General features: G+C 45.3%; 1 protein-coding gene across 1 annotated transcript in view; it reads left to right on the top strand.

Moving 5' to 3' along the window:
- UBE2O (ubiquitin conjugating enzyme E2 O) overlaps window positions 1–13,107 on the top strand; it is a 65,944-nt gene that overhangs the window by 25,422 nt on the left and 27,415 nt on the right. The window contains exon 2 of the mRNA XM_009571581.2: window positions 10,117–10,176. Within this exon, the coding sequence (XP_009569876.2) occupies window positions 10,117–10,176 (60 nt within the window). The remainder of the gene's footprint in view (window positions 1–10,116; window positions 10,177–13,107) is intronic.

Consider the following 13,107-nt stretch of genomic DNA (forward strand, 5'->3'; position numbering starts at 1 on the left):
TTGGGCAACTGATTTTCCTAGTACTGCTGCACCCAGAAGGCTGTGTCCGTGAAGCAAGAAGTATAAACAGTGAGAATGCAGATCATATCTTTTACTGTAAACTGCTGCTAAGAAGAAAAATCCTGTGCTTAGATTAAATCTTTTAATTGGGGGCATCTTTGAATGATTCCCCATGGGACTCTTAAGTGCCCTACTGCTCGAGTGACTGTGCAGTAAAACTTCTCTTAGAAGATCTTCCCATATTTTGTAGTTGTAGCTGTATTTCTGAACTTTAGCCTTCCATATCTTTATGCAGAGCATGATTATTGTGTTCATTCATTCTGAATTATTTTTCAGGTCTCTTAAGGCTTTGTGAACCTTTTTTGCACACACAAGGTTTGCTTTGTATTCCTACGTGGAAAGACCTGGTTGCTGGTTGGTGTGAGTGAATATATGGAATGTAAGCCTGTTTGAACAAAGAATTCAGCAGCACTTGATGACAAGGTTGGACATAATCAAACTTTACTGTAACCTTTTTTCCCAATTGCGCTGGAGATCGTTCTTGCATGTTGAGTCTAGAAAGCTCAGTAAGCTCTTAGAAAGCCCTCTTTCTTTGAGTTGGATCTGGAACTGTGGGTACCAAGTTATCTCTGTGGCTTTAGCCCTCCTTCAGGCATCTAACCCAGGCTTTCAGGAGTGGATTCCCTGTTGCTGCATCCCTTTTGTGGTGAGTGGCAGTGCTCAGCTTTTATACACGAGACAAAAATGTGAGACTAAGGATGCCGAAAAGCTTGGGAGTTGCTGTTGCCAGTTACAGGGATTCATCTTCCAAGCAAAGCAGAGAGCAAGGTGGATTTGTGTGGCTTTCCTTGTTCTACCTCCAGAATCCTCCTCTCTCCCAATCCCCTTGCTCCCTCTGCTGGGAGATGCTTCCAAACCTGCTTCTTTTCCTTTAAATTATAACCCAGTAACCTTCCTGTCGTCTTGTCATCCTTTCCTTGAATAACCACCTTGTACTTTGCCTTCCTTTTTAGATTGGTGCATTCACCAGACCAGGGAATCTGTCTTGAAGTGTCTTCCAAAGTGTCATGTAAATTTGCAGAGCTACAAGAGTGATTTGCCAGTATAATAAATAATGCTTGACAGTCTTAGACAAGGGAAAGGATTTACTTTTGCTAAGCAAAAGATTTGTTAAAGCCAGATTCCTGTGCTCCAAAGCACAGCACTTAGCCACATTATTATTAAAGTGAACTTTTGTTGCATGCAATTATTTGTTCAGATATTTTAGCCAAATTTCACTTCTTGTAAGAGGAAAGCAGAGCCTTTTGGTGTCTTTCTGCTAGCTCAGAGGTGACATTTCTTGGGAGGGAACAAAGATACTGCAGCATCTGGCTGCAAGTGAAGGGCTAGAACTGTCCTGTGGAAGGAGTTAGGAGTTTTGTACCTACAGAGGATGGAAACATTCTGCCACCAAGGATCTTTACTACCCAAAAATAATGGGGATGGAGGGGAAAAAGCAACTGGTAGGGTGCTTAGATGTGTAGAGAGGGAGAAAAGTAGCTCCCAGTCCACTCTGAGTGTAGAGGCTCAGGGAGCTTCAGTCTGAAGTTGGAAGGAACCAAACTGAGTGGCACAGCTTCAGGTTTCTGTGTCTCTAATATGTCATGAAGACAAATGAAAGAGCTGTCGGTTTGTCTTATAAGAGCTGCCGGTCCCCAGAGAGGCTCACTCTGTTGGGAGGTTTTAAGGACTAATGACACAGCTGGATTGTGAAGCTGCCTGCGTAACCTGCCTTCCCACACTCCTAGCAGCATTGAAAGAGAACAGCGATGCAGAGCCAATTATTTGATTCTCATTTTTCAGGTGGCCTGGTCTCCTGTGGGCGTTGGAAAGGCTTCTTTCCTCCGCTGCCTTCCACACAGTCAGCTGCTGGGTGGTTTTCTTACACAGCTCTTCAAAAGATTGCCAGCGTTGCCTGTCTCTGGCTGCCCAGTAAACGAGTGGGGTGTAATTTGATACAAATTCACGTCTCCTTTCTGCCTGGGCTTTAAACTGTTGTAGATGTTCAGCTGGTGAAGGCAAGTTTGTTTTAGAGCAATGTGTGATGGCCTGGGGCTGGGAGCTGCTGTGTTCATCCCAACCAGCAATGGGATCTTCATGAGCTACATTAGGACATCCTGCTGTAGGTCTTGCCTTTTGCTTGTTGTCTTAAAAAGTGTTGTGTCCGTGCTGTACAGTTAAATCCACAGGAGTTTGCTGGGAACAGGCAGTAATTAGGGGAGACTTAGTGGAATCTTGGAGTGTGCTGAGATGGTTGGCAGATTGAGAACTGCTGGTTGCATGGACAGAGAATGGTAATATGTTATCAACTGCCTGCAGGTAGCGCTGCACACAGTGTAAAGCTGTCTTGATTTCATCTTAGCTTCTCTGAAGTTCTTAAAAGCATTTATTTCAATTTGGGGAGAATTTTAGCACCTCCCTGCCTGCCCCTGTTCTGTTCTTCCTGCAACTGAAGTTAATGGTCAACCTGACCTTTCACAGGAAGGCGTTTTGTGCTTCCCAAACAGCCTCATAAACTGGTTATTAGGTTCTTTTGCACCGGCTACAGGAAACAAAGGTCCTGCTTGCTGTCCTTCCCTCATCTTAACCAGTCTAGGTGAGAACCTGCGTGTTTCTGAATCACTCCAGATTTTTGAGAGTTAATACAGGCCATGTTGAACAATTCTTTTTCTTGGATCTCCTGGTGCAATTCCTAAGTTACTCTAAATCCTATCTCCATTTGTGACTGAGTCCTTTGAGATGATGTGGCAGAGTGGCGACCCATGCTGTTCTGTAGCAGGGTATAAGGAGACACATTCCACTATCATCTAATGCCTCGTCAGCTAGAAGCCAAGGCTTTGTCCCACAAAGGCAGAGTTTCACTGTAAATAATGTGGGAGTCTCCACAACCTCCTGCCTCAAACAGATTTTGATCTTCTTGGCTGAAAGAGGCACGGACTGTATGCTTGCCGTGGAGGAGCTGCTGGGAGCTGTCATGGGCAGAACTTCTGTGCCAATTAGTGCAGGTTTATCCTGGTAGTTTTGCAGCTGCATCCCTCAAACATTGTTTTTAAAAGCCTCTATATTATCTGGCTTATCATTCAGCTCTTCTGGTTTGTAGAATTTCAGTTCTCAGAAGTCTTAAGTATCTAGTAGTCCTTCTTCTGCTCCATTCTTCCATCTTCCTTCCCCATAAAACCCAGTTGAAGTGAAGCAACATGTGACACTTCAGATGTCATAGTGTGAACCAAATGTGAGCTTCTGTGGGATTTTCAGCTCTTACTGCTTCCTCCTCTCTTATCCTGCTTTTCATACAGCTCATGTGATGCTATATGATCAATGTAACAAGTCTTTCAAGAGAAGTGGACTTTGTATGTGGAACATATTTTGCCGGGAGTAGTATGTGATGCCACTAGTAATGTGTTGATACTGAAATGATACTAAAAATACCTTGGCTTCAGATCTTCTGAGTCTTGGAATTTCTGGACCTTTGTCATCTAACTTTGTGTATCCGTGCTATATTTGGAGAGCTGACTTGCTATTCTAGACACCTCATTTGGATTTAAGTAAAAACTGCCTGGGTTGTGATGATTGCTACATGCTGTGTTAGCTGGAGTGAATTTGGCTGTCTAGTCAGGGCTAAAAATTGGGGGATGCTGGCTTGGTGAGGCTGTTGCCAGCCGTGCTCCTTGTCCCACCTCCAGGAACACCCAGCCTGCGGGCACCCCTGGACCAAGGCACCTCCTGAGCTGCCCCAGGTTCCAGCTGCCGTAGCAGCAGTTGGCACAGGTTTGTTTTCTCTTAGTGCACAGGAGGTGGTGGTGGAGCATAGCGTGGCAGTTTCCCCTTAACCTCCGGTAGGAGCCCTGCAGTGGTCCCAGTCACAAGCCAGTGCTGTGTGGCACAGGTTTCTGCATCACAGCTTCGCCTTTGGAGAAGATGATCCAGTTGCTTTCAGGTTTAGAAACCAGGCACGGTAATACGCTACACCATGTCCTGCTTCATGTGGACTTCAGGTGCTCAGAGGACAGGTCATTCAAAAGACCTATGAGGAGCCTCTGTGAGCTCAATGAAGCAAGGTTGTGTCTTTTCACAGCATCAGCTTCTATTCGGCTCTGATTATGGAGCATCCTCTAAATGCTGATATTTGCAGAGCTCCGCAGAGCTTTGTTGCCTTTTGCTGCAGTAGACTGATTTCCGTGTACTTTGCTCTTACCCTGTGCTTTTTCTTTTTCCACTGAGCATTGATGCTTCAAGTTTCCATGACCATTTCCAAGCTAAAGCATAGGTGCTGTCCCTTCCAGCCAAAAACACTAATGTGGAGATTGTAGGACGCTGGCAGCTGGAGCTGGTGACCTGGAGGGATGTCCCAGGGAGGGAGTTCATTTTGAAGTCCAGAACAGGTTCAGCCAGTTGACTTGCCAGGAGCACTCTGCAGGTTTGAAAAACCTCAATATGTGTGAGAGTAAAATCCTAACTGTTAAATTGGGCAGAAATCTGATATCTAGTCCATCTCTCCTCCATCACGACATTTGTCCAGTGGCACAGAAAAGACAAGTGTGACTTGCTTCCCGTGTGTAATACCTTGACTTGACTAAAAAGGAGACCACAGAAGGGTAATACGTCTAAAAGGCATCCTGTATTGTTTTTCCCCTCGTGCTTTCTTAGTCCCACTGAGAGAACTTGCCATCCCCTATTACAAAACAGGCTTTATAAAATAGCAAGTAACTTTATCTTTTTTTTTTTTTTTGGGCTTTTTTGTTTGCAAATGGAGGAGGAGAGCCTGGAACAGTGGTTTAAATGAGGTCAGCTACACAAGTTTGAGGGAAGTGCTGGGACATGTGAGGTGGAGAAGTAGCCCAAAGTGAATAGGTGTAGCAGGTCTGTGCAGGTCAAAGCCTGGCTTACCTGCCCTAATGGTGGTGCACACTGCCAGCAGAGCCTTTTCTTAACTCAAATAGCAGAAAGAACTTTCATAATTGATAGTTCCCTCCTGACTCTTGCATAAACACCTCAACCATCGCAGAGCAGCTGGGGCAAATGTGTAGAGCTCCCTCTCCTGTGCTTTCCATTTTTTTTTCTTGCAGTGTCTTGTATTCCCATTTTTATAAGAATTTACCAAGGAAGGGTGGGTATGTGCTACTTTTTCTCCTGCGTGCTCATGTGCTTATTCCCAGGGCTCTTTTCATGGAGGTGAAGATCTGGAATAGACAGCGATGTTCTCACCGCAGTGAAGGCGTTGGAGGTAGAGGCTGTGGGATCACACTGGCACCCTAAAGCAAACCTTATTCTTTATTGGTCAGATGTTGCAGTTATGAGACAGTTATGACCAAGTGTGAACTTTAATGGTTCAAGTTGATATTGGCAAGCTTTATGCTGGATCAGGTGTCGTTTTATATAGCCAGGGTGCACTCTGTAGCACTGAGTGGCTGAGCAGAAAGGCAGCTGTAAAACTGTGACTGATCCAGGGAAAGGGTGTTCTCCCAAGTCCTTGTGTCACTAGGCATGAAGATGAAGGAGCTGGGATCTGAAATTCAGCCGTGGGCAATGATGAGTCACAGGGACAAAGTCTTTCTGGTGTCCACGCGTGGGTTGAACCTGCAAGGTCCGATGAGTAGTCAGCTCCTGCGAAAGCTGGGAAGAAAGCCTCTGCAAAAGGTGTGTACTGGCACGTGTTTGAGACTCAGCACCCGATGACTGCACGCAGATGCATTCAACCTTTAAAACTATGGTTTCCTCCTGTGTTTAAGCTTGTCCTCCAGCTTCTGTTCTTGAGTTGTTCAGACCAGGGCCAGTTTGTTAGTAATTATCTTCTGTGACAACCTTTCTCGCTTGGAGTGTGGTGGTAGCCAAACCAAATGATGCTCTTTGCAGGCAGAATTACCTTCTTTAATTTCTCCTAAAGTAAAATATCAAGTGTCCTATCCCGTGCAGAACAGAGATAATGTGGGAATGGGAGAGGAAGAGGTGTGCTGGCAGTAAACATGTATGTGTTGTCTCTTTTTTGATGGATAAAATATTTGGGGAGGAGGGAGTTGGGGTGGATGGAATGGATGACTGGCAACTGGAGCCTGTGGAGAGGTGTTTGTCCACTGTTGGGTACCAGTGATGATACAGGCAAACTCAAACAGCTGATTAGTGAATTTTAAGCTCTGCTTTTAAATACACAGATAGTAACCAAGGATTTATGCCACTACCGAGTACGTGCACTGCTGGGTTTGTTTGGATACACACCAACCAGGGCTGGTTGTCCCTCTGTCAATCTGAGCGACTACTGTATTGTTAGTCACTAAACTTTAGAATTGGTTGCTGCTGGCTTGCCTGCCACAATCCTTGGCACTAGGGGCTGGTCCAAATCATCAGATACATTTCTCTGAGTTTGACGTCTTGTCAGAAGGTGATTGTTGGAGCGAAAAATTGGTCTCACGTCTCTGGTTTGTTTTATGCAGCTGAGAGGTTAAACCCAGAGAATAACAGTGTGAGTTTAGCACACCCCTGCCCAAAGATGCTTACACCTCGCTGCTGAATTGTTCACTGAAGCAGGGATCCACTTTGCTGTCAGAGGCATATTTCTTGGCCTCTGCAGTGAATTAAACAAAGATTTTGCTTCAAATGGCAAGTTTGTTTGTGATAAGAAATTAGACAAATAGTTTGAAGCTGGGGAGGGACTTTTTATAAAGGTATGTAGTGATAGGACTAGGGGAGTGGCTATAAATTGGAGAGGGGCAGGTTTAGACTAGACATAAGGAGGAAATTGTTCACAAAGAGGGTGGTGAGGCACTGGCACAGGTTACCCAGGGAAGCGGTGGCTGCCCCATCCCTGGAGGTATTCAAGGCCAGGTTGGATGGGGCTTGAGCAGCCTGATCCAGTGGGAGGTGTCCCTGCCCATGGCAGAGGGGTTGGAACTGGGTGATCCTTAAGGTCCCTTCCAACTCAAACCTTTCTATGAAGCAATAACCTACCAAGGCTTAATGAGTAAATGCTCAGCAGCTGGGCAGAGATCTGCCCTTCTCTCCTGCTGCTCCTCCCAGTTTCAGGTGAGAGCCGCGATGGCTACCTTAGTTCGTTTGTGGCAAATGACTCAGCTGAGTCATGACTCAGCACACTTGGTGCTTGTTCTCTATGTGAAAATTGAAATTTCTGTACCTGTCCTGCTGTGTGAGCATCGTCTGACCTGGTGAAGTGTCCCAACGTTCTCCAGATTGCAGCTGGTACCTCCTGACGAGTGGATCTGCTGGGAAGCTCAGGCATTTATTCAGTGCTGAGCACCCACCATCTTAATAGTGGGGGGAAATAAATGGGTGCCAGAGCTGTTCTGCCACTTCTTTCTGCATTAGGTGCACTCACCAGTGTCACTGCAGGTTGTGGGATACTAGTTGTCCCTCTTTGCCTGGGGAAATGTGCATGCAGGGATGAGTATCTTTGTTTTTCCTTATTTAACAAGCATACTTGTGAATTTATTTAGTAATAAGGCAGTGCGAAACAGACCTTGGATTTGGGGTGTTTGGAGGGTGCCAAGCCCAGCCAGGAGTGCAGGACTAGCTGAGAGCATCTCTGGGAAACTCATATTTCTCATTCTCAGAGCTATTATCAAGCTGCGTGGCTAGAACATAAAAATACTCGTGTTATTGCTGACTTTCATGGAAGTAAACATAGCAGCTGAGCTCTAAGCACCTATTTTAAAAGTGCTTCTCCACTATTGAGTTCCCTCACTGCTGCGGATGGGGCTGACCTTTGGCTCATGATCGTGTTGCTTTCGCTGTAGAAGAGGAAAGGGTGAATGACTGAACTGTCATGTGTTCATCAACAGCCATCCCAGCTTCCTCTGGTCAGGTTTCTTCTGGGGTTTCACTGTCTTTTGTGTGATAATAGACCTGTGAAGTATTTATTGTTGATGCTGGCGTTCTGCCTGTTGCTTAGCTTGCTTTTTCTTACAACTGAGGCAGGTGGGTCTGGCACACGAAGCTGAAAATAGTTGTGCTGCCTTTAAAACTCAAGAGATATGGAAATAGGTTAAATGCAGTCCCCCCCATTAAGAAAGTATTATGCCTTGCTTTTGAAAGGATTTGTGTGACTGTATCCTCCAGGAAAGGTCACAAGATGGGAAGGCTATTCATTAACAACCTCTATGATTTACCAGAGCTGACTAACAAATAGGTATTGCTGCTGCCAGGTAGTGTCAGATCATCTTGTTGGTCTGGGTTCTTCAGATCCTGTTTAATACAGAACAGAGGGGTATGACTTAGTGAAATGCTGAGATGTAATGCATCAATTTTAAAAACCACGTGCCAGAGATTAAATTGCCCTTGTGCATGCTGAAATGAAGGTATCATTACACGCTGCAGGAAGAGAACCAACCCCAGTTAAAATACCCACCTAGACTGCTCACACGTGAGTACTTACTGGAATGTCAATGTTGCTGCCTGCCTCTGAATGGGAAGAGGCTACGCAGTACTTATTTTAACAAACAATTTTAGAAAGCTATATAAAAAATGCTCTCTCTCTATATATATATACCCTGGTGGGATGTGGGAGGCAATGAAAACACTTCCACAATGTGGAAATGGGCTGATGGGAGACCTCAGGTTTCCCTCTTTGCTGGAGTTCCAACTCTAGAAGCTGGTCTAAAAGCCTCGCTGGCTGTCTCTCTTCCTCTCTTACGAGAACACACAATCAAGAAGGCAATAAATACTCAGATATTTTGGTTTGATTCTGGATCCTGTCCTTGAATTATAGATTTCAGTCTAATTTAGTAAAGCAGGCGGTAAGACAGGGCATGGGTTAGGACGAAATGCTGACAAAACACAGTGGATTTTGGGTGAGGATCAACAAGGGAAAACAGCAAAACGCAGCAGCAGAGGAGGGGTTCATTCTGAAATTAAGATGTGAAAGAGGCTCTGTCCCTGATACTGTGTTCACACAGTGCTTCCCAAAGCACGCGATGTGTAATTAGTGTATTTGCAGGGCTCAGAATGATGTACTAATGCGAATGTGTTCTTGACCACTGAAATGCAGATGAGACTTCTGCCTGTTCAGCAGAAAGAAGTCTTAACTGAGTTACTGTGAAGCTGAACGAGCCTGAAATTAGAGTTCAGTCTCGTGGCCTCCCTGTTAGCATGCTTAGGGCATTATCCCTCATGTAATGTTTTTGTAGTGTATTGGATGGCAACTGCATTTTGTAGTTTTAAGCTAGTTAACACTTGATAAAGTAGCTGGCAATTAGTCTTGCAGTGACTGAAACAGTATGATGAAGGACTGCTTTTGGAAGGACATCACTGGTTTAACTGGCCAGCAGTCACTGGAGATCCATGAAGTGGTACCTCCCCTTGCCAGTAATGGCTCCTGGTGCCCCCAGCTCTGCATGTACTGATGTACCGTGTGTAACGATGGTCCAGCTGCAGCCTTCGTTGGCAGTGCTAGCTCTTTGCCAGCAAGTGCTTTAGCAGCAGCTGGAGTATGGGCAGTGCTGGGACTTTATCCGTACTCTTATAGACATTTTGTGTTACCTTCGTGGGCCTGGGCACTACTGAGTACTGAAACAGCCATTTCTTTTCACTTTTTTCCAAGGCAAGTGCTTGCTGCAGTGAATTTGGCTCCAAAGCCAATTCCTCTGCAAGCTAAGACTTCTCACTGTGCAGTACGTTGCTTAAAATGTTCCAGTCCAAACAAGATTTCCCACAGGTGTTGGGGGATATCTTGGGCAAAAAGCTTGCAGGATGAGATGACGCTATGGTGTGATCAGTTTCTCCTTCTGTCTTCTGACATCTCTATGGATGTGGGTAGGAAATTGTGTGATGCCGACAGAGAAAGAGGAGAGGGATACTTGAAGTGATGAATGAGTCAATGTCTGCACCCTTTTTGATGTGCCTGCTGCCCACAAGCGTGGGCAGATCACCTGGTTTGCTGTACTTCAGATCTGTCAACCAGCTTTTGCGAACATACCGAGGGGGTTAACTCTGTATGGAAGTGCCTCGGCATCCTCTGTTGGAAATCTCTGTCTGGAGGATTGGGATACTGCGCGTTTGTATTTGTCATGTTACTTCTGAATAAGTATCATCTGAGGTCACTAAATTCAGCTTCTTTTTCTCTCCCTGTAGCTGAAGCTTGAAGATCGCTCTGTGGTCCCTCGAGATGTGGTCAGACATATGAGCTCCAGCGTAAGTGCTTTTTTTCTTTGTCCCTTTTCTGATCATGATACTGCTGTGTGGATTTCTAAGACTTGCCAAATTGCCTGAATGGAACTAAATGGTGATGCTTTGAGCGTGTTCTATTTTTAGTGGGTTTGATAGACCTAGCTGCATCCTTTGAAAATGAAATGCTGATAAGACTGCCTCTCTACTGTTGCATATCTGCTAAGGTCTCCTGAGTAAGGGAGCATGACAATGTCAGGTATTGAGACAAGAAGCTTGGCTATCCTGCCATCCTTTGTGTTCTAAATCAATCCTTTGAGTGTGAACCTGCTCTCCCAGACCTAATGGGGAGGCTGAGATGGAAGTAGATCACGTTGCTGCCACGTGCTTGATTTCAGGGTGGCCTCTCAATCTATAGTGAGCACAGTCTCATCCAATTTCTACCAGAAATACAACAGATCCCAACACTGCTGAAGCATCTAACACAGCTTAGGTCAGCAGAAAGCAGACTGGTCGTAATTAGCCTATAATTGTTACCTTTACTCTTCCTGGATGCTACTTTAAGTCATAGTCATTCTGTTCTAGTTGTACAATGCTTGTGCTGGTCAGAGATGTGTGGATTTGTTTTTTGTGTAAGAAACACTGGGAACGTTGTTCGGTATCTATTATCAGATGCGATGTAGTCTCTTTAGGAGCCTAGGTTGGCAGTTTCTCGCTGCTGCTGACACCTAACCCATAACCCTGAGCCATCTGGCCTGCCATGTGCACGCCTGCATCTTCGCTTGACTCGCTTCCAGCTATGTGGCTACCAAGGCTGGGATGGAGGCAGCTGGCCACTAACTGCTGCAGTGGCATCACATGCTGCGCAGCCTGGTGCAAGGATGGGGAAGCCATTCCCTGACCTGGTTTTTTTGTTTTTATTGAATAAAGCTTTTTTTTTTTATTATTGACAGTAAAAATACCTCCACCCTGTTTTAACCAAACTTCCCAAAGAGAAGAAAAGGGAGAAAAAACTTAAAGGGTAATTTGAAAAATGCTGAAACAAATTATTTCCTGAAGAAATATAATTGTTGTTTGAAATGGAGATTTGGAGTTGACATCTTTCTAAAACTGCAGCTTTGTGAAAACATTTCAGTCCAAGACAATGAACAGCAAATTGAAATATCAGCTGTTCACACTGTTGACCTGGCACAGCTGGACTCTCACAGCCTTCTCGCTCAGAGGGATGCTTTGAGTCTTGCCTCTTACTGTGCTTCTTGAAGTCATTTCAAGCTTTCAGGACAGCAAGTTGTTGTCTTGGCAAATGTGGATATGGTGCTTTTGTTCGCAATTTCCATCCTTGTCTGAGCAGAAATTGGTTTCTCTGGCTTGCTGCACATGTATGGGTATAGATACCTTTCCCAGCAGTTGTTTTTCATGCTCCTTTACTGTCTGTTCACCTGTTTAAACACTGACTTTGGTTTGACCATTTGTACTAGTGGCTGATAACTTACCATTTGTAATTGATGGAGAGGGTATAACTCAATTTCTTCTCTCTGTTCAAAAGCACAGCAAATCTGAAGACAACTTACACTTTACCTCAAGTATGTTTCAGGTGTCTGTGGTAAAGGAAACAACCCCTTTCTATCCCAAAGAAAACCTTTACTTGTTAATCAGATGTATTCAAAAAATTACAGAAGTGTTTAAAATAGAAAACCTGCCAGGGTCAACCTGCCAAATTCAGGATGTGGGACAGCTGCCCTGTGCCAGTTGGCCTGACAAATGCACAATGTAGAACTTATTCTGTATTCACCACACTCTCTCAGGGCTTGTTTTTAACCTTGAGCGGGAAGGACTGGAAATCCTCTGTTCCTCAAGAGAAGAGAGCTGACTCCAATTCACATGCACTCAAATTCATCTATTGCTGAGTGTGGAGAAAGATGGCTCCGGGGCATAATACACAAAATGAGGTTGTTTGCTTGGAGTGCAGTTGGGACTGCAAACCTAATGCAGCTGGATGGGAAATGGTGAAAGTGGCAGAGTCCATTTTTCCAGGTGATCACTAAGCTGGGGAAAGGTTAGAAGCAGATCTGTAATCTGTCAGACACTTGGATTTTGTTGCTTCAAAGGATGGTGGGCTAAGCTGTCCCTTCTAAACAAAGGAATAGGTGAGTGGTGTGAAGATCCCCTTATTAGAAAAGAGAGCTTTGAGGGAAGGAGTGGAAGGAGGCGAGGTAGAAGATGCGGGACTGCAGCCTGTGCTTGCTGAGCTGCTTTCCTGTTAGATGGAAGTTTGCTGGTCTGCCTTAAAGCCTTGTCTGTGATGGGGAAGGCAGGGAGTCGCTTCTTCATCCATTCGCTGCTTACATACTGAGTATCTCCAGCGTGGTGCATGTTGTCAAGGTACCAGAAGCAGCAGGAAGAAGGTCTAGGGAGTGCCCTTAATTCTGTGTGAGTGGAGCTTGAACCCATCAGCTCATCTAATGAAGATCAGTCACCTCTCTTTCCAGTTCTGCTGCTGGGGTTGATGGAAATCGATTTTTGTAACAGATCTATGAAACGTCAGCTCATTTTATTTGTCCCCTCTTTAATGGGAGCATCTAATGAACAGGGTAGGATGGTTGAGTCCATGCCAGCTGGTGGGGACGAGTGCTCCGGCTGTAGACCTGCCCTGGCAGACAAGAGACAAACCAGTGGCTTCTTGCTCCAGGACTGCATTGCTGAGCCCTGCTATAATCGCACTGAGTTATTCAGCAGAACCCCTCTGCCTGCAAATCTGCCTGTCCTGTTGCAGGCTAATGTTTCATGTGGCAGTGAAATAAATAACCTGGTAACAAACAAAGGTCTGGTGGCAGGTGAGGGTGCAGGACTGTGCTTCGATAGCCGTGTAGCTGCTGGGGCTGCTCACAACATTGAGCTCTGCTTTCTCACCAAAGACGGGGCTCTGTGCTCACTCGAGTGTTTTGCAACTGGAAGGAG

Source organism: Cuculus canorus, chromosome 18 (assembly GCF_017976375.1).
Source record: "Cuculus canorus isolate bCucCan1 chromosome 18, bCucCan1.pri, whole genome shotgun sequence".
NCBI classification, from domain to species: domain Eukaryota; kingdom Metazoa; phylum Chordata; class Aves; order Cuculiformes; family Cuculidae; genus Cuculus; species Cuculus canorus.